At 43.4% G+C, this 27,332-nt stretch overlaps 1 protein-coding gene across 1 annotated transcript in view; it reads left to right on the top strand.

The window, feature by feature from the left end:
* The window catches only part of LOC126335439 (uncharacterized), an 81,443-nt gene extending 54,901 nt beyond the window's left edge, over positions 1–26,542 (top strand). Inside the window, exon 2 of the mRNA XM_049998721.1 lies at positions 24,882–26,542. Coding sequence (XP_049854678.1) covers positions 24,882–26,243 — 1,362 coding nt within the window. The 3' untranslated portion in view covers positions 26,244–26,542. The remainder of the gene's footprint in view (positions 1–24,881) is intronic.
* Positions 26,543–27,332: the final 790 nt, after the last annotated feature.

The raw sequence follows: 27,332 nt of genomic DNA, 5'->3' as shown, positions 1-27,332 counted from the left end.
GGCGACGAACTGAAGGGGACACTATGGAGGACTACTGGCTCCTGGCACAGCCACAAGAAGTCTGTCAGAAAGGAAACCTTCGGCTCGTGAAACACTGGGATGGTTGTGCGTCAAGCCTTACGAATTGCTTTCAGACTTCAGTTATACCCACAGTCTTGCTTCGTAACTTCTCTCTTCTTCTGGACGCCCTCATTCAGTTTTCTGGTCGGATACGTTATCGCTGGAGGCCTCGGTTATCGAATTATTCAAGAAAAACAGAAGTGACATTCAAACACACCTCCACCACTGCACTCATCCCTCACCGGTCAGGATTTGTAGTGCGTTGTTCGTGCCACTCCCTCCTACGGCTGTAGGGTTCCTGATGTTTGACCTTTCTTGATCTTTAGTACACCACCGGCATAGTCGGCTATTTCGCTGTTTTTTGTGACCGTGACGCCAGAACTAAATAACGTTGACAATTCGATCCAAAGTTAAACCTTACAAACAGAATAGTTTCATACTCAGAGGACCTGACGACTAAAACGATGAAATTGTCTATTTTAAGCTGTTAAAATTCACAAACTTCTTAGGTTAATTTTACAAAACGTCAGTTTTACAATTTTTAAATTCTCGACTAAGCCGAAGGTGTAACAAGTCCAGTCCATGAAGACAATAAGTCGAAATTTAATTCGTGCAGTTGCAAATATTTGTACGATGGTTGCATGAGTGTCACGAACAACATACTAGAAATTCAGACAGGTTGTGGGAGTAAAGGTGTGTTTGAAGATCACTTTTGTACGTTTTTTCTTGAATAACTCGTAAACTACAGCTCCAGCGAAAACGTATCCCAGAGCAAAATTTAATTACTCGTACATTCGATTTCCTACTAAAAGTTCCTGTTGGTTTTTTTGTAGGTCTAACAGATTGCCCGTAACGAGCGACAGAATATGAAAATCTCACGTGTTGTTTTCCAAGGCCAGAAATAGAATTGCGAGTTGCATAAAACGACATGGTAGGTACACCTGAGTTAACCTGTGCATTTGTTCTTGGACCACAAACAAAGCTGAAACACCGATGAAATTCTATTTAAGTGCATACCTCAACTTTCATGGAAATATTCACTTTCCTTCATTTAAATAAATTCACAGTCGCGTTTAAATTTCAAACGTCGCAGTACTGCGTGTGACGGAGGGTACACCACTCAATCCTCCATTATCTTGGCCCCCATCCCATTTGTTAATGGTTCGCGCGAAGAACGTCATTGTGGGTTCTACTCTGTATAAATTCCAATGTCTGTAATTTTTACCATTGTCGTCATTTCTTGACGTTTTTGTGAAAATACTACATTGCTTGATGACCCTGAACGATCATGTGACGAAATACACAGCTGTTCTTTGAGCCTTCTGTATCTCGACTTTCTGCTACGGCTGCGAGGCTGATAAGTAACACTAGAGAAACGGGTCTCTCTCCTGTTAATGAATCATACTTTTCCTACCATTCTTACAGTATCACCTGTTGCCTCTGCCTGCCCTACAACTAGTCAAAAGTCCACACTCTTTTATAAAAAAGATTGCATTGTTTTCTCGTTACAACTGGAAAATAAATCTGGTGGGCCGAGTTATCATCAGTGGCAAAATGCAACTGATATCCATGAGATATGAAAATTATTGTGACATTACTGTAATACAGAAGTCCCTTGTCATTGTTTCATGACTGTGTTAAGTGACATCTTCATGCAGTCACGCCGTCACCGATGTCAGACCTCTCTCATGAACACTGCCTTATCGAAAACACATTCGTCAGTGTCGGGCAGGAAGGTTTGTTTGTTTCAAAGAAGCTGCAGCCTATGTCGGCGGTAGTTAAGCTAATGACAGGACCTCCGGGGCCGATCAGACCTCAGCAGAGGAGCCAAAAAAGTGCGACCGACATCATAGTGCAGGCAGGCCAACATTCCTAGTGGAATAAAGCGTAAAAAATCTGTGTTCTCGAGGATGGGGGTTGGGGTGTGGGACCAATCCCACGATGTAAAAATATATTGTGGAACCGCAGGAGCCTCGAATAAGGGATGGAACACACAGAACACGATTTCAGCTAAGAAACAGGAAAAATGATTTGGCATTCAGTAATTTCTTATTCATGAACAATGTTGAGAAGTGGAAAAATGAAGGAAAAAAATTGCTGAGGAGACCATGACGTTTAAGTAGTGGCACTACAAGAAGTGAGATGGAAAGGGAAAGGTTAGATAGATGTGCCTTAGTATTCTCTGGTGTAAGGTGGGCCATACAGAACAGTAGGTCAATCTGGGATAGTATTTATAACAACAAAAGAAATTGGGAAATTTTTAGGAATTTGAACCTATAAATGAGACTCGTAAATAATAACGGGAAAATGCGGGAATGTAACGATAATATCAGCATACTCACCCATAGAGGAAGCAGAAGAAGTAATAAAAGAACATTTTTATGATCCTGAAAGTATCTGTAGTAAAGTAGAAAACTACGATCTACTGCTAGTTTTGTGAGAGTTTAATGCGCAGGTTAGGCGAAATGAAAGTGGAAGAGTTCCAGGGAGATAACCATTGCATGAAGAAAGTAACGAGTATGAAGGTTTGTTACGTAGTTTACTGCTAGAAATAATTTACTCATCAAGAGTGTCTGTTTTTCACACAAAATAACGTATCTTGGAACATGGATATCAAGTGTAAATGGAGTAGGTAACCAAATAGACCATGCGTTATTAAAACACAGTATGTCATGGCAGTTATATGTGTACGGAGCTGCAGGGGTACAAACGGTGATTCAGATCAGTATACTGTAAAATCCGTAGTGAGATAGTTAACTGTGATAAATAAAACCGAAATGGGAACGAAAAGTAAACTGGAATATACAACTACTGAGTGATCTCAAAAGCGTAAAAGCATGCCAAATAAAAACGAGATGTCCTGACAGCCAGCGAGGAAACAGTGGGAAATGAATATAGATGAAACAGAACTCAGAAAGCGCTGAAAACCGCAACAGAAGAAACAACTGGGATACAAGGAAAAGAAAGGAGCGATTGGTTTGAAGATAGTTTTGTATCCCGCCTGGAAGGCGGCGCGTGGGTAGGAGCAGGAAAACGTAAAACACGTCGGTACTGCACGTAACTAAAAGTGGTTTACTGGAGCCTGAAGATACACAGAGGCATACACAACTTTGTACAGAGGTGCGAAGCTGAAGCGAAGTTTCGCGGCCGTCTGCTCTTCTACAAAAGGGGTTAATCTACAGTGGTGCTCACAGAGCTGAACAGCGCCTACTGTCGTCATTGTCTGTCGTAGTCCCAACTTAACTGGCATCTACGTTGTGGCATCCTAGCTATCGATTCCACAATAAAAATGCAGCAAGAATACTACGCAGAGAGACCATAAGTAGCGTGGAGGTGTATAAAAAATTTTCTGATGCTCATGTTATTCAATCTATATATTGAGCAAGCAATAAAGGAAACAAAAGTAAAGTTCGGAGTAGGTATTAAAATCCATGGAGAAGAAATAAAAACCTTGAGGTTCGCCGATGACATTGTAATTCTGTCAGAGACATCAAAGGACTTGGAAGAGCAGTTGAACGGAATGGACAGTGTCTTGAAAGGAGGGTATAAGATGAACATCAACAAAAGCAAAACGAGGATAATGGAATGTAGTCGAATTAAGTAGGGTGATGCTGAGGGAATTAGATTAGGAAATGAGACACTTAAAGTAGTAAAGGAGTTTTGTTATTTGGGGAGAAAAATAACTGATGATGGTCGAAGTAGAGAGGACATAAAATGTAGACTGGCAATGGCAAGGAAAGCGTTTCTGAAGAAGAGAAATTTGTTAACATCGAGTATAGATTTAAGTGTCAGGAAGTCGTTTCTGAAAGTATTTGTATGGAGTGTAGCCATGTATGGAAGTGAAACGAGGACGATAAATAGTTTGGACAAGAAGAAAATAGAAGCTTTCGAAATGTGGTGCTACAGAAGAATGCTGAAGATTAGATGGGTAGATCACATAACTAATGAGGAAGTATTGGATAGGATTGGGGAGAAGAGAAGTTTGTGGCACAACTTGACCAGAAGAAGGGATCGGTTGGTAGGACATGTTGTGAGGTATCATGGGATCACCAATTTAGTATTGGAGGGCAGCGTGGAGGGTAAAAATCGTAGAGGGAGACCAAGAGATGACTACACTAAGCAGATTCAGAAGGATGTAGGTTGCAGTAGGTACTGGGAAATGAAGAAGCTTGCACGGGATAGAGTAGCATGTAGAGCTGCATCAAACCAGTCTCAGGACTGAAGACGACCACAACAACAACAATGCTCATAGCATATTTAAGGAAAAGAAATAGTAATTGCCGAAAGAAAAACTTCAAAAATAGAAATTGTAAGACAGTAAGCTTCGAACAAAAAATATTGCAGTAATGGGCAAAATATTTTGAAGATATGATCAGTACCAACCCACCTTGTCAGACCAGGTATCAATGAGACCCACAGGAACCGGAGCAGAATATAGAGGCAAGAGAAGACTTATGGGAACACACAGAAAGGCCAACAATGAAGGATACGGTACGATAAGATGTTGCAGTATCTGTGTTATTCTGATTACGATGCAAAGTTGGACACTGGGGCGACTACAGCCGTCATGAAATACAGGGTGTTGAAAAAGAACTCCCTAGTTTTAAGTACAAATTTAGTGGGGAAATTAATGAAAAATTACAATAGTGTGTACATATCACGAAAGAGAATTCCTTTAAGTTTTGTTTAATGTTAGTAGACGTCAACGTGGGATCCGTTTGTTGCCCTGCACATCGTCAAGATAATATTCCACTTCTCGCCACGTATTCACCAACATTTCAGGTGTAACTGTCCCAACCGCCACGACGATTCTTTCCCGTAAATGATTGATGTCTCTGATCATTTCACTGTACACTTTTTTTTTTTTAAATTGGCCCCAAAAGAAAAAGTCCAGTGGGGTTAAGCCTGGACTCCGTGGTGACCAAGGTAATGGGCCAGCCCTGCCTATCCACATTCCTGGAAAGCGAGTTTAAAGAGCCGAAGGCACGTGGTTACTGTACAGATGTGGGACGCCGTCTTGTTGGAAAGACACAAGCCCCCTTTCCCGCCTCAATATCGTCCATTTGGGGAAAGACGTACTTTGCCAACATGTCACAGTAAACCTCCCAGTTTTTTGTTTTTCTACAAAAATGAAAAGACCAATCACAAGATCTTCCATCAAACCGCATCAGACTTTAACTTAGGGAGAGTCACGTTGATGCTGAATAACTTCATGTGGATGCTCTGCCCCCCAAATTCTGCAGTTACGACGATTGTTCACAGGACAAGTAGCACACTGCGCTTTAACAATGAAGGACACGAAAACAAAAGTGAACAACAAAGTGATCAAGAGCTTTAACTTGACAGACTGAGTGAGATTGGGCGATGGTGTATCTGCAGTCCTTTTTAGTGTAGCACTGCTTAGTATGTTAAAAAAAAATAACAGGCAAGAGATCAACAGTAACGATAAAAATCCAGTCAGGTATGTGCATATGCGTGTGATATTGCAATTGTATGAAGAGACGTAAACAATCTTTAAGAAATGTATGAAATAATGGAAGCAGAAGGACCAAAAATTGGACTAGGGGTAAACGAAAAAAAGACAAAATACATGGTAATGTCCAGTTCAACGGCAAGAACATCACCGGAAGGCCTCTAATAAATGTTTTAAAGCCGTCAGGTGCCTCCGTTAGTTAGGTGTGCTCTTAAACAGCAACGATAATAATAGTATCAGTCATGTATTAGAGAGAAGGATCAAAAAAAGGAAACAGTCTTACTATGCATAGGTACAGGTATTTAAAAATTCTCCAACTACAAGAACAGTCCGGTTCAAAGTGTAATATTCCCCTGTGCGATCAGCTGTTACATATGGCTCATAAATGTATACGGTGGCAGGAGCAGACATGAAAACTAAGGACATTTGAAAGTAAAATCCTACGAAAAACTTATTGGCCCGTGAGAGAAGCAGCAAGCATGAAATACACTACTGGCCATTAAAATTACTACATCACGAAGCTGACGTGCTACAGACGCGAATTTAACCGACAGGAAAAATATTCTGTAATATGCAAATGATTAGCTTTTCAGAGCATTCACACAAGGTTGGCGCCGGTGGCGATACCTACAACGTGCTGACATGAGGAAAGTTTCCAACCGATTTCTCATACAAAAACAGCAGTTGACCAGCGTTGCCTGGTGAAACATTGTTGTGATGCCTCGTGTAAGGAGAAGTGCGTACCATCCTGTTTCCGACTTTCATCAAGGTCGGACTGTAGCCTATCGCGATTGCGGTTTATCGTATCGCGATATTGCTGCTCGCGTTAGGCGAGATCCAATGACTGTTAGCAGAATATGGAATCGGTAGGTTCAGGAGGGTAATACGTAACGCCGTGCTGGATCCCAAGGGCCTCGTATCACTAGCAGTCAAGACGACAGGCATCTTATCCACATGGCTGTAACGGATTTTACAGGCACGTCTCGATCCCTGCGTCAACAGATGGGGACGTTTGCAAGACAACGACCATCTGCACAAACAGTTCGACGACGTTTGCAGCAGCATGGATTATCAGCTCGGAGACCATGGCTGCGGTTACCCTTGACTCTGCATCACAGACAGGAGAGCGTGTTATGGTGTACTCAACGGCGAACCTGGTTGCACGAATGGCAAAACGTCATTTTTTCGGATGAATCCAGTTTCTGTTTACAGCATCATGATGGTCGCATCAGTGTTTGGCAACATCGCGGTCAACGCACGTTGGAAGCGTGTATTCGTCATCACCATACTGGCGTATCACCCGGCGTGATGGTATGGGGTGCCATCGGTTACACGTCTCTGTCACCTCTTGTTCGCATTGACGCATTTTGAACAGTGGACGTTATATTTCAGATGTGTTACGACCCGTGGCTATACCCTTCGTTAGATCCCTGCGAAACCCTACATTTCAGCAGGATAACGCACGACCGCATGTTACAGGTACTGTACGGGCCTTTCTGGATACAGAAAATGTTCGACTGCTGCCCTGGCCAGCACATTGTCCAGATCTCTCACCAATTTAAAACGTCTGGTCACTGGTGGCCGAGCAACTGGCTCGTCACAATCCGCCAGTCACTACTCTTGATGAACTGTGGTATCGTGTTGAAGCTGCATGGGCAGCTGTACCTGTACACGCCATCCAAGTTCTGTTTAACTAAATGCCCAGGCGTATCAAGGCCGTTATTACGGCCAGAGATGGTAGTTCAGGGTACTGATTTCTCAGGATCTACGCACCCAAATTGCATGAAAATGTAATCACATGTCAGTTCTAGTATAATATATTTGTCCAATGGATACCCGTTTAACATCTGCATTTCTTCTTGGTGTAGCAATTTTAATGGCCAGTAGTCTACAACAGCTTATACAAAGGAAAGATACAGTGAAATTTAATAAATCACGAAGAACATGCTGGTTAGGATATGTGGAGAGAATGACAAATGACATGATGCCCAAACGAGTAATAAAGGCTGGTTGTATTCCACCAGAAGCAAGGCCCAATCAGGAGCAAGATCACTGGACAGTCTTTTGGCTGACCTTACTAAGAAAGAGGTACGAGGATGGAAGAGAAAACGGAGACGAGAGATATGTGGAACAAGATTGTTGAGGTGGCCGAGGGCTGTTGGTGATGAAGAGGAGGAGGACACAATGTCAGACAGTATGCCTCTTTTGGGTTAATGGAGTCCCGAGTTCACTAACTGTACAATACATATCCGTGCGGAAATGGAGCACCAGCAGGCGCGCGAGCGCGCTCTCTCTCTCTCTCACACACACACACACACACACACACACACACGAGAGAGAGAGAGAGAGAGAGAGAGAGAGAGAGAGAGAGAGAGAGAGAGAGAGAGATATTCCTATAACACAATTTGCCCAATACTGACACCAAGAAATTGTTTTCAACTTGCACACATTTGGTGATATGTGACTGCATGAGTTTTTAGACGAGTGCCTCGAGGTGGTACATATTTGATAATAATGTCATGTAGCGAACTGCCTCCGGCCAGAACACATACACTATATATACAGTTACAGAACGTTCCAGTGTAATGATTCTTGACATTGTGGATAATTCCATAATGTACTAGAAACGAATATAGAAATTAAAATTGTACAGTCCAGCTGCGTTTTGAACTCACGACCCTCCATGCAACAGTTTATTATCATAACCACTTCACCACTGTGTTACTCAACTTGTTCTGCGACATTGTTCCCTCCTTAAGAGAACAGCGTCTCGGTGTTACGTCGTCCTAGTCCGGTAACGAGTCATAGGTCCTGCATACTCCGACTCTCAATGACTGATGCTCGCCCTGGCGGTGATCTTTCTAGAACTTCTTTTGCCGCTAGGCTGGCTCTTCGTCACCTTTCCTCTTGTTGCCTGTCGCTGGAGCTTCGAATTTACCCTTGGTTGCAGGATCCTTATAGGGCTTCATTCGAAGGCCGTGGACCGTATCTCTGATCTTTCGTCGTCTTGTGTCGGGGTCGAAATTTTCAACTTCATAAGCAACATCAGACAACTGTCTTACAACCTTATAAGGTCCAAAGTAGCACCTGAGAAGCTTTTCAGAGAGACCAGCCTTCCGAACAGGAGTGAAGATCCAGATGAGGTCACCACACTGGTAGACTACCTTCGGCAATCATTTTCTTGAACCTGCAGCGTGTCGAGTCAAGCTAACTGCCGAGCTTCCTCAGCTCTGGTTAACATCTGGCTGATGTAGTCTTCGTCCACGCCATCAGGATGTAACAGAAACACAGTGTCCATCGTCATAGTCGCCTCACGCCCATGCACCAGGAAAAACGGCGTAAATCCTGTGGTGTCTTGTTTGGTGGTGTTGTAGGCAAAAATCACAAAAGGTAGCAACTCATCCCAGTTGCTCTGCTCAAGATTGATGAACATTGATAGCATGTAAGCCAAGGTCTTATCAAGGCATTCAGTAAGCCCGTTGGTTTGCGGGTGGTAGGCAGTCATCATGTGTGAGTAATGTTGTACTGACGGCTTATGTCTGTCACAAGATTCGATTGAAAAACTTTCCCTCGATCCGTAATTAATGACCTTGGGGCACCATGTTTTAATACAATGTCTACTATGATGAATTTGGCTACCTCACATGCTTCTGCTGTTTTCACGGCTTTTGTAATTGCATAGCATGTCAGATAATCAGTGCAAACAGTAATCCATCTATTGCCACTAGCAGACGTGGGAAATCGTCCGAGGAGGTCAATCCCAACACGCTGGAAATGCGTTTCGGCTGGTGGAGTTGGTATGAGTCGGCCAGGTGGTTTCTGAGGGACTGCTTTTCTCCACTGGCATTCTCGACAGTGCGACACATAGTGACGGACACTCCTAAATAAACGTGGCCAGGAAAATCTCTTGTGGATTCTATAGTATGTCTTAATAAATCCTAAATATCCGGCCTCAGGTGTGTCATGGAATTTCTGTAGAACATTTAAGCCCGTGTGTTTAGGAATCACTGGTAGCCACCTCTTTCCAAGTGGATCAAAGTTTTTCTTGTAAAGTAATCCATTAACTACCTTAAATTGTCCTTTCACATCCTCTGACCGACTTAAGGCAAGCATAATTTGAGATATCTTGGCGTCCTTCTGCTCAGCAGAGAGACCCTGGAGTGCAGCGATGCAGTCACTATCTTCATCAAAGTCTTGATGGTCTTGCACAGGGTTTCTTGAGAGACAGTCGGCATCTTGGTGTTTTTTCTACTTTTGTACACTATGGTAATGTCATGCTCTCGAAGACGTGTAGTGCCCACCTGGCGAGTCGTCCTGTTGGCATCCTTAAGACCTGTCAACCAACAAAGTGAATTATGATCTGTAACAGCTGTGAATGGCCTTACATAGAGATACTGTCGAAACTTGCACATGGCCCAGATCACATCAAGACATCCTCTTTCTGTAGTTCAGTAGTTTCTCTCGGCTTTTGTAAGTGTCCTAGAAGCATAGGCTATAACCTTCTCTTTTCCATCCGAAATTTGCACCAGAACAGCACCGATCCCATAACCGCTAGCATCTGTATGTAGTTCTGTAGGTGCTCTCTCATCATTCAGACCAAGTACAGGGTCAGTCATCAGAGCTTTTCGCAGCACATTGAAAGAATCTTGATGAGCACCACACCAGATAAATTTAGCATCAGCTTTTAACAATTCTTGAAGGGGACTGGCTTTGATACAAAACTCTTTGATACAAAACTCTTTGATTAAAAGACAGTAATAAGAACATAATCCGAGGTAGCTTCTCACATCTCTAATACTTTTAGGAATAGGAAATTCCATTATAGATCTCACCTTTTCTGGGTCTGGCTGCGCACCTTCATTTGACCCAAGGTGTCCAAGTGATTCTTTTGCTCCAAAGAGACAGTTTATTGGATTAAGTTTCAGTCCGCCTTGTTGGAGACACTTACGAAAGCCGCGCTCAGTGTTTTCATAAATTCATCAAATGTCTCTGAGAACACTATAATGTCATCTAAATAACAAAGACACATTGTTCACTTCAGGTGTCTTAGAAGATTATCCATCATCCGTTCAAAAGTTGCTAGCGCATTACAGAAACCAAACGTCATTACTTGAAACTCATACAGGCCCTCATGGGTGTTGTTGTTGTTGTTTTCAGTCCTGAGACTGGTTTGATGCAGCTCTCCATGCTACTCTATCCTGTGCAAGCTGCTTCATCTCCCAGTACCTACTGCAACCTACATCCTTCTGAATTTGCTTAGTGTACTCATCTCTCGGTCTCCCTCTACGATTTTTACCCTCCACGCTGCCCTCCAATGCTAAATTTGTGATCCCTTGATGCCTCAAAACATGTCCTACCAACCGATCCCTTCTTCTAGTCAAGTTGTGCCACAAACTTCTCTTCTCCCCAATCCTATTCAATACCTCCTCATTAGTTACGTGATCTATCCACCTTATCTTAAGTATTCTTCTGTAGCACCACATTTCGAAAGCTTCTATTCTCTTCTTGTCCAAACTAGTTATCGTCCATGTTTCACTTCCATACATGGCTACACTCCAAACAAATACTTTCAGAAACGACTTCCTGATACATAAATCTATATTCGATGTTAACAAATTTCTCTTCTTCAGAAACGCTTTCCTTGCCATTGCCAGTCTACATTTTATATCCTCTCTACTTCGACCATCATCAGTTATTTTACTTCCTAAATAGCAAAACTCCTTTACTACTTTAAGTGTCTCATTTCCTAATCTAATTCCCTCAGCATCACCCGATTTAATTTGACTACATTCCATTATCCTCGTTTTGCTTTTGTTAATGTTCATCTTATATCCTCCTTTCAAGACACTGTCCATTCCGTTCAACTGCTCTTCCAAGTCCTTTGCCGTCTCTGACAGAATTACAATGTCATCGGCGAACCTCAAAGTTTTTACTTCGTCTCCATGAATTTTAATACCTACTCCAAATTTTTCTTTTGTTTCCTTTACTGCTTGCTCAATATACAGATTGAATAACATCGGGGAGAGACTACAACCCTGTCTCACTCCTTTCCCAACCACTGCTTCCCTTTCATGCCCCTCGACTCTTATTACTGCCATCTGGTTTCTGTACAACTTATAAATAGCCGTTCGCTCCCTGTATTTTACCCCTGCCACCTTCAGAATTTGAAAGAGAGTATTCCAGTCAACATTGTCAAAAGCTTTCTCTAAGTCTACAAATGCTAGAAACGTAGGTTTGCCTTTTCTTAATCTTTCTTCTAAGATAAGTCGTAAGGTCAGTATTGCCTCACGTGTTCCAACATTTTGACGGAATCCAAACTGATCCTCCCCGAGGTCTGCATCTACCAGTTTTTCCATTCGTCTGTAAAGAATTCGCGTTAGTATTTTGCAGCTGTGACTTATTAGACTGATAGTTCGGTAATTTTCACATCTGTTAGCACCTGCTTTCTTTGGGATTGGAATTATTATATTCTTCTTGAAGTCTGAGGGTATTTCGCCTGTCTCATACATCTTGCTCACCAGCTGGTAGAGTTTTGTCATGACTGGCTCTCCCAAGGCCGTCAGTAGTTCTAATGGAATGTTGTGTACTCCGGGGGCCTTGTTTCGACTCAGGTCTTTCAGTGCTCTGTCAAACACTTCACGCAGTATCGTATCTCCCATTTCGTCTTCATCTACATCCTCTTCTATTTCCATAATATTGTCCTCAAGTACATCGCCCTTGTATAAGCCTTCTATATACTCCTTCCACCTTTCTGCCTTCCCTTCTTTGCTTAGAACTGGGCTGCCATCTGAGCTCTTGATATTCATACACGTGGTTCTCTTCTCTCCAAAGGTCTCTTTAATTTTCCTGTAGGCAGTATCTATCTTACCCCTAGTGAGATAAGCCTCCACATCCATACATTTGCCCTCTACCCATCCCCGTTTAGCCATTTTGCACTTCCTGTCGATCTCGTTTTTGAGACGTTTGTATTCCTTCTTGTCTGCTTCATTTACTGCATTTTTATATTTTCTCCTTTCATCAATTAAATTCAATATTTCTTCAGTTACCCAAGGGTTTCTACTAGTCGTCGTCTTTTTACCTCTTTGATCCTCTGCTGCCTTCACTATTTCATCCCTCAAAGCTACCCATTCTTCTTCTGCTGTATTTCTTTCCCCAATTCCTGTCAATTGTTCCCTTATGCTCTCCCTGAAACTCTGTACAACCTCTGGTTCTTTCAGTTCATCCAGGTCTCATCTCCTTACATTCCCACCTTTTTGCAGTTTCTTCAATTTTAATCTACAGTTCATAACCAATAGATTGTGGTCAGAGTACACATCTGCCCCTGGAAATGTCTTACAATTTAAAACCTGGTTCCTAAATCTCTGTCTTACCATTATATAATCTATCTGATATCTTTTAGTATCTTCAGGATTCCTCCATGTATACAACTTTCTTTGATGATTCTTGAACCAAGTGTTAGCTATGATTAAGTTATGCTCTGTGCAGATGGCTTCCTCTTTCATTTCTTAGCCCCCATCCATATTCACCTACTATGTTTCCTTCTCTCCCTTTTCCTACTCTCGCATTCCAGTCACCAATGACTATTAAATTTTCGTCTCCCTTCACTATCTGAATAATTTCTTTTATTTCATCGTACATTTCTTCAATTTCTTCATCATCTGCAGAGCTAGTTGGCATATAAACTTGTACTACTGTAGTAGGTGTGGGCTTCGTATCTATCTTGGCCACAATAATGCGTTCACTATGCTGTTTGTAGTAGCTTACCCGCATTCCTATTTTCCTATTCTTTATTAAACATACTCCTGCATTACCCCTATTTGATTTTTTGTTTATAACCCTTTAGTCACCTGACCAGAAGTCTTGTTCCTCCTGCCACCGAACTTCACTAATTCCCACTATATCTAACTTTAACCTATCCATTTCCCTTTTTCAATTTTCTAACCTACCTGCCCGATTAAGGGATCTGACATTCCACGCTCCGATCCGTAGAACGCCAGTTTTCTTTCTCCTGATAACGACACCCTCCTGAGTAGTCCCAGCCCGGAGATCCGAATGGGGGACTATTTTACCTCCGGAATATTTTACCCAAGAGGATGCCATCATCATTTAATCATACAGTAAAGCTGCATGTCCTCGGGAAAAATTACGGCTGTAGTTTCCCCTTGCTTTCAGCCGTTCGCAGTACCAGCACAGCAAGGCCGTTTTGGTTAATGTTGCAAGGCCAGATCAGTCAATCACCCAGACTGTTGCCCCTGCAACTACTGAAAAGGCTGCTGCCCCTCTTCAGGAACCACACGTTTGTCTGGCCTCTCAACAGATACCCCTCCGTTGTGGTTGCACCTATGGTACGGCCATCTGTATCGCTGAGGCACGCAAGCCTCCCCACCAACGGCAAGGTCCATGGTTCATGGGTGATGAATGCAGTTTTCTCACGATCAGCCTCATGTACTTCGATTTGTCAGTATCTACATCTACATGACTACTCTGCAATTCACATTTAAGTGCTTGGCAGAGGGTTCATCGAACCAGAATCATACTATCTCTCTACTATTCCACTCCCGAACAGCGAGCGGGAAAAACGAACACCTAAACCTTTCTGTTCGAGCTCTGATTTCTCTTATTTTATTTTGATGATCATTCCTACGTATGTAGGTTGGGCTCAACAAAATATTTTCGCATTCGGAAGAGAAAGTTGGTGACTGAAATTTCGTAAAAAGGTCTCGCCGCGACGAAAATCGTCTATGCTGTAATGACTTCCATCCCAACTCTTGTATCATATCTGCCACACTCTCTCCCCTATAACGTTATAATACAAAACGAGCTGCCCCTTTTTGCACCCTTTCGATGTCTTCCGTCAATCCCACCTGGTAAGGATCCCACACCACGCAGCAATATTCTAACAGAGGACGAACGAGTGTAGTGTAAGCTGTCTCTTTAGTGGACTTGTTGCATCTTCTAAGTGACCTGCCAATGAAACGCAGCCTTTGGTTCGCCTTCCCCACAATATTATCTATGTGGTCTTTCCAACTGAGGTTGTTCGTAATTTTAACACCCAGGTACTTAGTTGAATTGATAGCCTTGAGAATTGTACTATTTATCAAGTAATCGAATTCCAAAGGATTTCTTTTGGAACTCATGTGGATCACCTTACACTTTTCGTTATTTAGCGTCAACTGCCACCTGACACACCATACAGCAATCTTTTCTAAATCGCTTTGCAACTGATACTGGTCTTCGGATGACCTTACTAGACGGTAAATTACAGCATCATCTGCGAACAATCTAAGAGAACTGCTCAGATTGTCACCCAGGTCATTTATATAGATCAGGAACAGTAGAGGTCCCAGGACGCTTCCCTGGGGAACACCTGATATCACTTCAGTTTTACTCGATGATTTGCCGTCTATTACTACGAACTGCGACCTTCCTGACAGGAAATCACGAATCCAGTCGCACAACTGAGACGATACCCCATAGCTCCGCAGCTTGATTAGAAGTCGCTTGTGAGGAACGGTGTCAAAAGCTTTCCGGAAATCTAGAAATACGGAATCAACTTGAGATCCCCTGTCGATAGCGGCCATTACTTCGTGCGAATAAAGAGCTAGCTGCGTTGCACAAGAGCGATGTTTTCTGAAGCCATGCTGATTACGTGTCAATAGATCGTTCCCTTCGAGGTGATTCATAATGTTTGAATACAGTATATGCTCCAAAACCCTACTGCAAGCCGACGTCAATGATATAGGTCTGTAGTTAAATGGATTACTCCTACTACCCTTCTTGAACACTGGTGCGACCTGCGCAATTTTCCAATCTGTAGGTACAGATCTATCGGTGAGCGAGCGGTTGTATATGAGTGCTAAGTAGGGAGCTATAGTATCAGCGTAATCTGAAAGGAACCTAATTGGTATACTATCTGGACCTGAAGACTTGCCCGTATCAAGCGATTTGAGTTGCTTCGCAACCCCTAAGGTATCTACTTCTAAGAAACTCATGCTAGCAGATGTTCGTGTTTCAAATTCTGGAATATTCCATTCGTCTTCCCTGGTGAAGGAATTTCGGAAAACTGCGTTCAATAACTCCGCTTTAGCGGCGCAGTCGTCGGTTGGCCAGTCAGTGTGCTCCCTGCCGCCGTTGGATAAGCAGCCGCTGCAGCAAGTCGTATAACCCTAGCTTACTTATTTGTTAGATAGTTTAATTAATTTCTTTGCGTGCTTTTGGGTACTTGCATTGTTTAATTCATATATTTCGGGCGTATTATAGTATTTGACAGTTGTAGCATCGCGCTTTAGTGTTTACTTCGTAGATTCTTATTTAAATTGCGTGTGAGTTTCGTATAGGAGGTGCAATTTCGAGTTTTAGTTACTGTAATCGTAAATTCAGCAGATTGTAGCGCAGTCGTTAGGCATTTGTACAGGTTAGTTGATACATTCTTTGTGTGTTCCGCTTGCGTTATCTAGGCACCGACTCGTGTTTCAGTAACTGTTGTTAAACATCGATTAGAATGGACAGGGACTGCGATTGCTGTGTTCGGATGAGGGCTGACTTGGCATCCCTTCGCTCACAGCTGCAATCGGCGCTGACTTCGGTCGCGCAGCTTGAGGCTGTTGCCAATGGGCACCACTGTGGGGAGCCGGACTCGGGTATCACGGGGATGTCAACCTCATCCCGTCTGTCCCCAGATCGGTCTGCCGCTGTGGTTGCCCCGGTTGCTGCCCGCAGTGGGGCTGAGCCCTCGCCTGTGGTTGATTGGGAGGTCGTTCCAAGGCGTGGCAGGCAGCGAAAGGCGTCCCCGGAGGCTGATCAGAAAGCCTCCCCGGTGCGTCTCACAAACCGGTTTCAGGCACTGTCTCTGGCTGAGCCAGATGCAGCCGCCTGCCCTGTTTCAGAGGATCATTCTCAGTCTTCAAGGTCCGGGCAATCGCAGAGGGTGGGCTTACTGGTAGTTGGGAGCTCCAATGTTAGGCGCGTAATGGGGCCCCTTAGGGATATGGCGGCTAAGGAGGGGAAGAAATCCAGTGTGCACTCCGTGTGCATTCCGGGAGGAGTCATTCCTGATGTGGAAAGGGTCCTTCCGGATGCCATGAAGAGCACAGGGTGCAGCCAGCTGCAGGTGGTGGCACATGTCGGCACTAATGACGTGTGTCGCTTTGGATCTGAGGAAATTCTCTCTGGATTCCAGCGGCTATCTGATTTGGTGAAGGCTGCCGGTCTTGCTTACGAGATGAAGGCAGAGCTCACCATCTGCAGCATCGTTGACAGAACCGACTGCGGACCTTTGGTGCAGAGCCGGGTGGAGGGTCTGAATCAGAGGCTCAGACGGTTTTGCGACCGTATTGGCTGCAGATTCCTTGACTTGCGCCATAGGGTGGTGGGGTTTCGGGTTCCGCTGAATAGGTCAGGAGTTCACTACACTCAGCTGGCGGCTACACGGGTAGCGGAGGCTGTGTGGCATGGACTGGGCGGTTTTTTAGGTTAGAAGGCCTCGGGAAAGTGCGGGATGGGCTGCAATGTCAAAGGGTGCTTGGCAATTACAGGACGTGCTTGGATCATGGAACAGTCGGAATTATAGTTGTAGACTGTTGTAGTTGCGCTGGAAAAGTCCCTGAGCTTCAAGCGCTAATAGAAAGCACAGAAGCTGATATCGTTATAGGTACAGAAAGCTGGCTAAAGCCTGAAATAAGTTCTGCAGAAATTTTTACGAAGTCTCAGACGGTGTTCAGGAAAGGTAGATTAGGCAGAATTGGTGGTGGAGTGTTGGTGTCTGTCAGTAGTGGTTTATCTTGTAGTGAAGTCGAAGTAGATACTCCGTGCGAATTAGTGTGGGTGGAGGTTATACTTAACAGCCGAATTAAGTTAATAATTGGCTCCTTCTACCGACCCCCAGACTCCGATGATACAGTTGCGGAACAGTTCAGAGAAAGTCTGAGTCTCGTAAGAAATAAATACCCCACTCATACGGTTATAGTTGGTGGGGACTTCAACCTACCCTCGGTATGTTGGCAAAAATACTTGTTCAAAACCGGTGGTAGGCACAAAACGTCTTCCGAGATTGTCCTAAATGCATTCTCCGAAAATTATTTAGAGCAGTTAGTCCACGAACCCACGCGAATTGTAAATGGTTGCGAAAACACACTTGACCTCTTGGCCACAAACAATCCAGAGCTGATAGAGAGCATCATGACTGATACAGGGATTAGTGATCACAAGGTCATTGTAGCTAGGCTCAATACCATTTCTTCCAAATCCATCAGAAACAAACGCAAAATAATTTTATTTAAAAAAGCGGATAAAGTGCCACTAGAAGCCTTCCTAAAAGACAATTTCCATTCCTTCCGAACTGACTATGCGAATGTAGACGAGATGTGGCTCAAATTCAAAGATATAGTAGCAAAAGCAATTGAGATATTCATACCTCATAAATTGGTAAGAGATGGAACGGATCCCCCGTGGTACACAAAAAAGGTCCGAACGCTGTTGCAGAGGCAACGGAAAAAGCATGCGAAGTTCAGAAGAACGCGAAATCCTGAAGATGGGCTAAAATTTACAGACGCGCGAAATTTGGCACGTACTTCGATGCGAGATGCCTTTAATAGGTTCCACAACGAAACATTGTCTCGAAATTTGGTAGAAAATCCGAAGAAATTCTGGTCGTATGTAAAGTACACAAGCGGCAAGACGCAGTCAATACCTTCGCTGCGCAGTGCCGATGGTACTGTTATCGACGACTGTGCCGCTAAAGCGGAGTTATTGAACGCAGTTTTCCGAAATTCCTTCACCAGGGAAGACGAATGGAATATTCCAGAATTTGAAACACGAACATCTGCTAGCATGAGTTTCTTAGAAGTAGATACCTTGGGGTTGCGAAGCAACTCAAATCGCTTGATACGGGCAAGTCTTCAGGTCCAGATTGTATACCGATTAGGTTCCTTTCAGATTACGCTGACACTATAGCTCCCTACTTAGCACTCATATACAACCGCTCGCTCACCGATAGATCTGTACCTACAGATTGGAAAATTGCGCAGGTCGCACCAGTGTTCAAGAAGGGTAGTAGGAGTAATCCATTTAACTACAGACCTATATCATTGACGTCGGTTTGCAGTAGGGTTTTGGAGCATATACTGTATTCAAACATTATGAATCACCTCGAAGGGAACGATCTATTGACACGTAATCAGCATGGCTTCAGGATACATCGCTCTTGTGCAACGCAGCTAGCTCTTTATTCGCACGAAGTAATGGCCGCTATCGACAGGGGATCTCAAGTTGATTCCGTATTTCTAGATTTCCGGAAAGCTTTTGACACCGTTCCTCACAAGCGACTTCTAATCAAGCTGCGGAGCTATGGGGTATCGTCTCAGTTGTGCGACTGGATTCGTGATTTCCTGTCAGGAAGGTCGCAGTTCGTAGTAATAGACGGCAAATCATCGAGTAAAACTGAAGTGATATCAGGTGTTCCCCAGGGAAGCGTCCTGGGACCTCTACTGTTCCTGATCTATATAAATGACCTGGGTGACAATCTGAGCAGTTCTCTTAGGTTGTTCGCAGATGATGCTGTAATTTACCGTCTAGTAAGGTCATCCGAAGACCAGTATCAGCTGCAAAGCGATTTAGAAAAGATTGCTGTATGGTGTGTCAGGTGGCAGTTGACGCTAAATAACGAAAAGTGTGAGATGATCCACATGAGTTCCAAAAGAAATCCGTTGGAATTCGATTACTCGATAAATAGTACAATTCTCAAGGCTGTCAATTCAACTAAGTACCTGGGTGTTAAAATTACGAACAACTTCAGTTGGAAGGACCACATAGATAATATTGTCGGGAAGGCGAGCCAAAGGTTGCGTTTCATTGGCAGGACACTTAGAAGATGCAACAAGTCCACTAAAGAGACAGCTTACACTACACTCGTTCGTCCTCAGAATATTGCTGCGCGGTGTGGGATCCTTACCAGGTGGGATTGACGGAGGACATCGAGAGGGTGCAAAGAAGGGCAGCTCGTTTTGTATTATCGCGTTATAGAGGAGAGAGTGTGGCAGATATGATACACGAGTTGGGATGGAAGTCATTACAGCATAGACGTTTTTCGTCGCGGCGAGACCTTTTTACGAAATTTCAGTCATCAACTTTCTCTTCCGAATGCGAAAGTATTTTGTTGAGCCCAACCTACATAGGTAGGAATGATCATCAAAATAAAATAAGAGAAATCAGAGCTCGAACAGAAAGGTTTAGCTGTTCGTTTTTCCCGCTCGCTGTTCGGGAGTGGAATAGTAGAGAGATAGTATGATTGTGGTTCGATGAACCCTCTGCCAAGCACTTAAATGTGAATTGCAGAGTAGTCATGTAGATGTAGATGTAGAACAGTACCATCGGCACTGCGCAGCGAAGGTATTGACTGCGTCTTGCCGCTTGTGTACTTTACATACGACCAGAATTTCTTCGGATTTTCTACCAAATTTCGAGACAATGTTTCGTTGTGGAACCTATTAAAGGCATCTCGCATCGAAGTATCCCGAATAAATGTCCATGGTTGGGAAAAACTTAGTCCCCTTCAGACAATCTAGTGTATCGTCAATTTGTGGAAGAGGGTAAACATAATTTTTAGTTATCTTGTTAAGCTTCCTGTAATCAACACAAAAGCGCCAACTGCCATCCTTCTTCCTGACAAGGACCATTGGTGACGACCATGGGCTCTGCAAAGGCTGAATGATATTCTTCATCATTTTCTCTACCTCATCGCAAATTATTCGACGTTCCGTTGCTGACAGACGGTATGCTCTCTGGCTTATTGGTTGATGGTCTCCAGTGCTAATTCGGTGCTTCACCGTCGATTTGTCAAATTTGATCTTCATCTATGGATTGAAGCATTCAGAGAACTCTTCATGAATGGCAAGTAGCTTCTTCTGTTGTTCATTAGTGAGAGCTGGTAACAGTCGAGCTAGAAGATCTTGTTTCGTAGTGGTAGGGCTAATTTCGCCCACAGGCTCGGCATGGGAAGTTTCTATGATGCCCAGCTTTTCTACAGTTAACGGCTCAGTGTTTGCTATGCACATGCGTCTTGGAAGGATCTGCGTTTCTCGGCGACAGTTAACTATCCACAATTAACCGAACCCGTTCATAAGCGTGACGACAGAGGCTAGGATGACTAAGTTACGACACTTGACAGTTACCTTTGTAGCGCTGACTGTAGGAATGATCACTTCATCCAGTACACACAGTCTCCACACACTCGGATGCGCATCTTCCTGTCCACAGTATCTCATCTCGTCTAGCATAATCTTCGAGCGACCACAATCTATAATTGCCTGAGAAGCCTTTTTATAAAAGTCCGATCCGAGAATGACGTCATGACTACACTCTTCTAAGACAATGAATTCTAAGGGCTGTGTATGGCCACTTATACCCACATGAATGGTACATCTTCCTGTAGTTTTCACATGTTTCCCATTAGCCACCTTGAGCAGAGACTTTTGCTGTCGACGAATACGGTTTTCTGCAACTGGCGACGGTACTTCTCCGAAATGAATGACTATGATGCTACAGAGTCCACAAGAACTTGGGCTGGTCGGCCATCCATGAGGATATCGGCCTAGTTTTCTATCATTTTGTAGTGATTGACGGCGGAGGATTATTCGCTTGTGCGGCCTCACTCCAAGGAAGGTCGCACCCTTTAGTTTTCCAGGTTGCGGCGCCTAGGTGATCGGCTGGAGCTTCTAAACGGCGATGGAGACCTTGATCGGCGTGTTGGGAAGCGCCCTCTCCAACTGCTAGCTTGCAGCGATGGTGACCTACGTCGTCCTGCACCCACATCTTCTTGTTCATCTTTGTCGACCAGGAGTTGGTGTTGGCTAAGATCAGTCTGTGCTGTCTTCTGACATGGACGTCATCAAATATCCACCACCTTTCTTGACAATAGCGCACCACATGTCCCGGTCTTCCGCAGTGGAAACATACTGGTTGGTTATCCTGGGTCCTCCAGACGTGAGTCATCCTTGGTGCCCAAACAGGTTCCTCATGTGGCATTGTAGGAACATAACTCCGCCTGGGTCTCGGCTTTTTCACCGTTTTAAAAGGAAATGAAGGACGAGAGAGTGGGTTCATTGTCCGTTCCACTTCCTCCCTTATGACCTCTTGAAGCGTCTCGGTTTATTTTCTCACCGTGCAATCCAAGTGCCTTCTGAACTTCCTCTCTCACTATCTAACGAAGGACGCTTGTGAAATCAATTGCTTCCTCCATCACAGACATCGATACGACGTTAGGAAGCCGTTCAAACTTTTTGCATGTAATTATTTCTTGATACATTGTCTCGATATACTGTCATCATTTTATGAAGTCATTTGCTGTCGAAATCTCCTTCAGTAGTAGTGCATGATACATGTCCTCAGCAACACCCTTCATGATATGTTCAACTTTACCTCCCTCCTTCATTATAGGCTCCACTATTGTACACAGATCCGAGACGTCTTGAATGTAGGCTGCTGCAGTTTCTCCGGGACGCTGTGACCTTCACTTGATCTTGAGCCTTGCACTTGTCGTGTGTCGCCGAAATACTTGCGCAGTTCCGCCTGGAATACTTCCCAGCTTGTGAACTACTACTCACTGTTCCCATACCATTGCGTGGCAGTGCCCTCCAAGTAGAAAAATACGTTAGCCAACACACAGTGTCATTCCATTTGTTAGATTTGACTATACGCTCATATACCTTCAGCCACTTGTTTGGATCTTGGCCATCGTGACCAGAGAACCCAGAAGGATGTCTCCTGTGGTGGCAAACAGTTGCTGTCAGCGTGACGTCCTCTTCTTCTGTCTCCGATGGATTGCGATCTGTTGAATATGGGTCGAGCTCGGGTTTCTCGCCACGTAAACGGCGGCTCTGTCGTGGCCCGATGGGAGCCACTGTGTCGTCGATAATGTGCGCTATCGCAAGTTCCAGTACCCTGCGCCTCCACCAGAATAATCTCACGTAGGAGGAGGTGTAATGAGATGAATGACGAACGCTAACTTCACTTAACGAAGGTTTATTCAACACTTGCACATACAAGAGCGTGGAGCGAACTGCCTCCGACAGAACACATACGGTATATATACAGCTACAGAACATTCCAGTACAATGATTCTTGACATTGTGGATACTTCTAGAATGTACTCAAACCGATTATAGATATTAAAATTGTACAGTACAGGTGAGTTTTGAACTCACGACCCTTTTTGTGGGCTATATCAAAGACAAGGTGTACAGCAGTAACCCCAAAACCATTGCTGAGCTGAAAACCGCCATTCAGGAAGCAACAGTTTAGTATCATAACCACTACACCACGGTGCTACTCGCCTTCTGCGACAATATCACAGTGTTAACCGCTCGCGATACGAAATTGTCTGTGAAGCGAAGTTTTGCGCAGCATAACGAAAGCAAATAATAATAATAATAAACAATACGATTGCCTGGATACCGATGGTTAATGGGCAAGTAATCGAGATCAAGGAAATGCCACTGATAACGGTATTCAAACTGAGGAAAAAATAGTAATAATCCGTGAAGCGGATACTGAAATGAAATAATAAAATGGAGGAAAAAAAGTAGAGTGCGTTTTCTTTTTGAGACGGGTTCGGAAAGGTACCAGTGCGGTGGCTGAATAGAACAACCAATTTATCTGTACTGTTTGGTTTTTTGACGAAGCCCACTTTCATTTGGATGGGTTCGTCAATAAGCAAAATTGGCTCATTTGGGGGGACTGAGGATCCACATTTCGCGATCGAGGTCTCTTTCGCCTTTACGGTTGACTGTGTGGTGTGCAGTGTCCAGTCACGAAATAATCGGTGCGATATTCCTTTATGGCACGGCGACTACCGAACGGTACGCCAAGGTTCTGGAAGATAAACTCATCACCAGTGTCCAAAGTGACCCTGATTTCGACAAGATGTGGTTCATGCAAGATGGAGCTCTACCACATCGAAACAGGAGAGTGTTTGACGTACTAGGTGGCCACTTTCGGGACCGCATTTAGGCTCTGGGGTACCCAGAGGCCACTGGCATGGGCCTCGATTGGGCGCCATATTCTCTGGATATGAACACATGCGACTCCTTTTTGTGGGCTATATCAAAGACAAGGTGTACAGCAGTAAACCCAAAAACCATTGCTGAGCTGAAAACAGCCATTCAGGATGCCATCGACAGCATAGATATTCCGATACTTCAGCAAGTAATGCTGAATTTCTCTATTGATTTGCGCCACTTCGTCGACAATGATGACAGGCATGTCGAACATGTCATAACCCAAATCCGAATATCTGCAGTGACATTTACATGTTGAATAGTGTGTGCACGCAGTAGTTTGTAACTAATTTGAGTTTTTTTCGTGTATTTCAATGATATTCACTATGTAGATAAACAATGTTGCAATAACTTCATTAAATATCCCATGCAGACTAATTACGAAAATTAATCTTTCAGTTAAATAATTACTGAGTCTTTACACTCACAAAAATCACTTTCCTGTTTCCTAGTATTTCATTATACAGGAGAATATAACTTGTACCAAAAGAAATTTAATTATGCACTTCACCTACTTCCTGTGTACTGAGCTAGGGGGTAGGGGCGGAGCATTTGATATCTTCGCAGATAGGATTACTCACCACATCACCATATTTATCATTTCTCGATGCCAAAAATCTTAACTGTTGCCTTCGTAACCCTGATTATTCCCAGTCATACATCTCTTCATTTGAAGTAAACTGACAACCATGAATGTCTTTCTTCCGGGCTTCAAAAATATGGAAACCACAAGGGGGAGATTGGGACTGCATGGAGGCTGTGTGAGGGGTTGCTTTCCATATTTTAGGGTCCCAGGAGAAATACATTCATGGCCGTCAATATGATTTGGACAAAGAAAACCACTCCTGGTTACAATCATGATTCAGTGGGAAACTGTGAAAATTTTTTCATGAAGACATTGAACATTTTGTCCCACAGTGAGATAGATATATTACGTTATGGCTATTACTTTCGAAATAATACAGTTTTTTCACTACTTTCCATGTTTGGTTTTCATTTGACTCCTTATATTTTGTTTATAATTTCTCATGAGTGGAATAAAGATTTCCATATTTTCGCTTAAAATATTCGGAGATTTCAGATTTTGTAAACCCCCTCAAACAGAGATCAGAAAAAATATAAGAGCTTGAATTCACAATTAGTCAATTCATGTCATTATGAGTATCTCCTATTAGCTTCTGTTCTGCTTTAGAACGTGATAGTTTATTTCATATTATGTCTACAGTCCACGTTGCTATTTGTAATGTATTAATTATGTGTGAACAAGTTTTTGCACTTTATTTCTTTCGATTTCACAGCCTTCCACTGGAGTGATGACTAAAGAGAGAGATGAAGGCAACCTTGGTAATCACCGAAGACCTGGACCTGGTCCTGGCCATGGCTCTGGCTGTAACTTTGGGCGAGGCCGGGGCGGTGTTCCTGAATTTGGTCGTGGTCGTGGTCGAGGCCGCGGTCGTGCAAAAGATGCCATCTACAGATCTGAACAAATCAGTGGAAGCAGTGTTGGCAGCGGATTGTATGGTGACTCTGCTCCCAGTTCTCCACAGGGCACTGGTTACCTAACCAGTCAGCCAGGTAAACAGACTGATATAAGTGGACTCCAAGAGCTTGTAGAGGGGTTTCGTGGCAGTAAAAGGAGCAACATTCGTGCAAACAAAGGCACCAATCAGACCCCATCGACCTTACGTAGTGCTAACAGGCGTGGTGGCCATCTGTCGTGGGCGGACATGCGTCGACAGTCCCAGCGCTCCAATTCGACTACGGATGACTCCTCAGAACCAGATGGATCCCAACGAGCCTTTCTCAGTGTCAGCGGTTCTGAAGGAGGCTGGGGTGGTCGAGGCCGTGGCAGGCTTCTGGACACGACAAATATAAGAAAATCTGACAGTTCGAAGAAACCTGCTGAAGACACCAGTGTTTGGAGTGGCCAAGGGCGGGGTGGGATTTTATATGTCCCTGGTGTTAGTTTCCACAGTGGCCCTGGTTCTCCAGGGTGGAAACGTGGTACCAGCAACAAAGGAATGCTAAACTCTAGGCATGTTATAGGAGGCCATGCTGCTAATTATGCTGGCCAGTTTTCCCAGTCATTCCAGAGAAAAGAGATTGTAACTCACAGTTCAGACAACAAAAACTGCCTAGGGTGGAAGAAAAGCACTAAGGACAAAGAATCCAATAATGAGACTAAGAATGACAATTTACAACTTGTCGAGAGCTTTGAGGAAAGGGTCTCCCACATGCAAGGTAGCTTTGTACCTTACGTCCAGCAAAGTGACAGGGAGAGTGTTAGCAATGTTGAAAACACTGAGGATGTACCACCAGGTGTAACAGAGGGGAACAGACAAGTAAATGACATTATCTCACCTACTGAAAGTGATGATGAGAAACTTCTGTATCAGAGGAAACACAGCAATGTAAATAATATTGAAGAAAGTTTTCAGAAACAGTTGATTGTTAGAACTGACAATGCAGTTCCTGTAAACACGGAGAAGTGTGTTGTGCCCATCAGTTATTCCACTGAGCAGAAGAGGGGCAGAAAGGAAATCTGTCCTCCACGTGGAGGTCGCTCTCGGGGTATTTTGCTGTTTGGAGCAAGTTTCGGCACAGATGGGGGTACTTCTGGCACGCGAAATGCAGTTGCATGTAAAAATATTTTCCTGTGACTGGACATACGATTTTTCGTTCTAAGACTGATCATAAAGTTATTCAATGAATTCATTGACATTTGAGGCATTAATTTATTTATTTTGATGTTGTACATCATTGCTTCATTGACTAAGCTGTAAGCACAGGGGTAGTCTGTATCAGTATGATTCAGATAGATAACGTTTCATTTTCATCATTTGTATTGTAATTTCATTTAGTCCTAAAAAAAAACAAAATTTAGTTTAATTATATATTATGTTGCATATCTCTTGACGAAAATTGTATAGTTCCTAAAAATACATTCCTATAAAAATTGCTTTGTTCTCTCCTGTTTTATTTTTGCAGCAGCATATTTCCAGATACTGGGGTAAATACAGCACCATATATGATGGAACAATACAGTTTTGTACAGCAGGCTAGAATGAAGGCAAACTGGATTAACCCCTTAACATATTGATTTTAAAAAAATATGTTCCAAAAAATAATTATTTTTGTATTAATGAGAAACATACTATAATGAATGACATTACATACAGACAACTAAAGATAGCTTTAAAGCTCAAAATAATGAGTTACAAAATTTCGAAGAGCCCCAGTATTAAAATCCCAAGTATACTCACACATCTTGACCAAAAATCCTGAAATCTGAAGTCATTTTTTTTTTCCTGTGAAGATAAATCTTAGAGTAGCTGGCTGGATCACAGTGGATGTATTTATCACAAAGCATTGATAAGCAATTGTCACTCAACTGATGAGCTGTCCTTACTTGCAGTCTCTAATGAAGTGACATCACACCCTCCCCCTCGCTCTTTCTGAGCTGCTAAATTCTATTCCAAACTCAGGATCACTGTAGCCATCCTTCTTTGAAAGCATTGCCTAGAGAACAATACAGAAGAGTCAGAAAGAATGCTCTTTGTTGCTGAGTATCCAAAGCTGCACACAGTAAAGATGATATCTAGTGGCAATGATATCTAGTGGCAATGATATCAACCAAACCACAACAGCAAGGTTACAAATGTAGGACCGGATACTCTCTGCTTGCTGAACACTTACCAGTGCTGAAATGGATATATGTGGTTTTTTTTTTTTTTTTTTTTTTTTTTTTT

This window comes from Schistocerca gregaria, chromosome 2 (assembly GCF_023897955.1).
Source record: "Schistocerca gregaria isolate iqSchGreg1 chromosome 2, iqSchGreg1.2, whole genome shotgun sequence".
NCBI classification, from domain to species: domain Eukaryota; kingdom Metazoa; phylum Arthropoda; class Insecta; order Orthoptera; family Acrididae; genus Schistocerca; species Schistocerca gregaria.
Note: the sequence above shows the minus strand (reverse complement) of the source record. Positions and strands in the feature narration are given on the sequence as shown.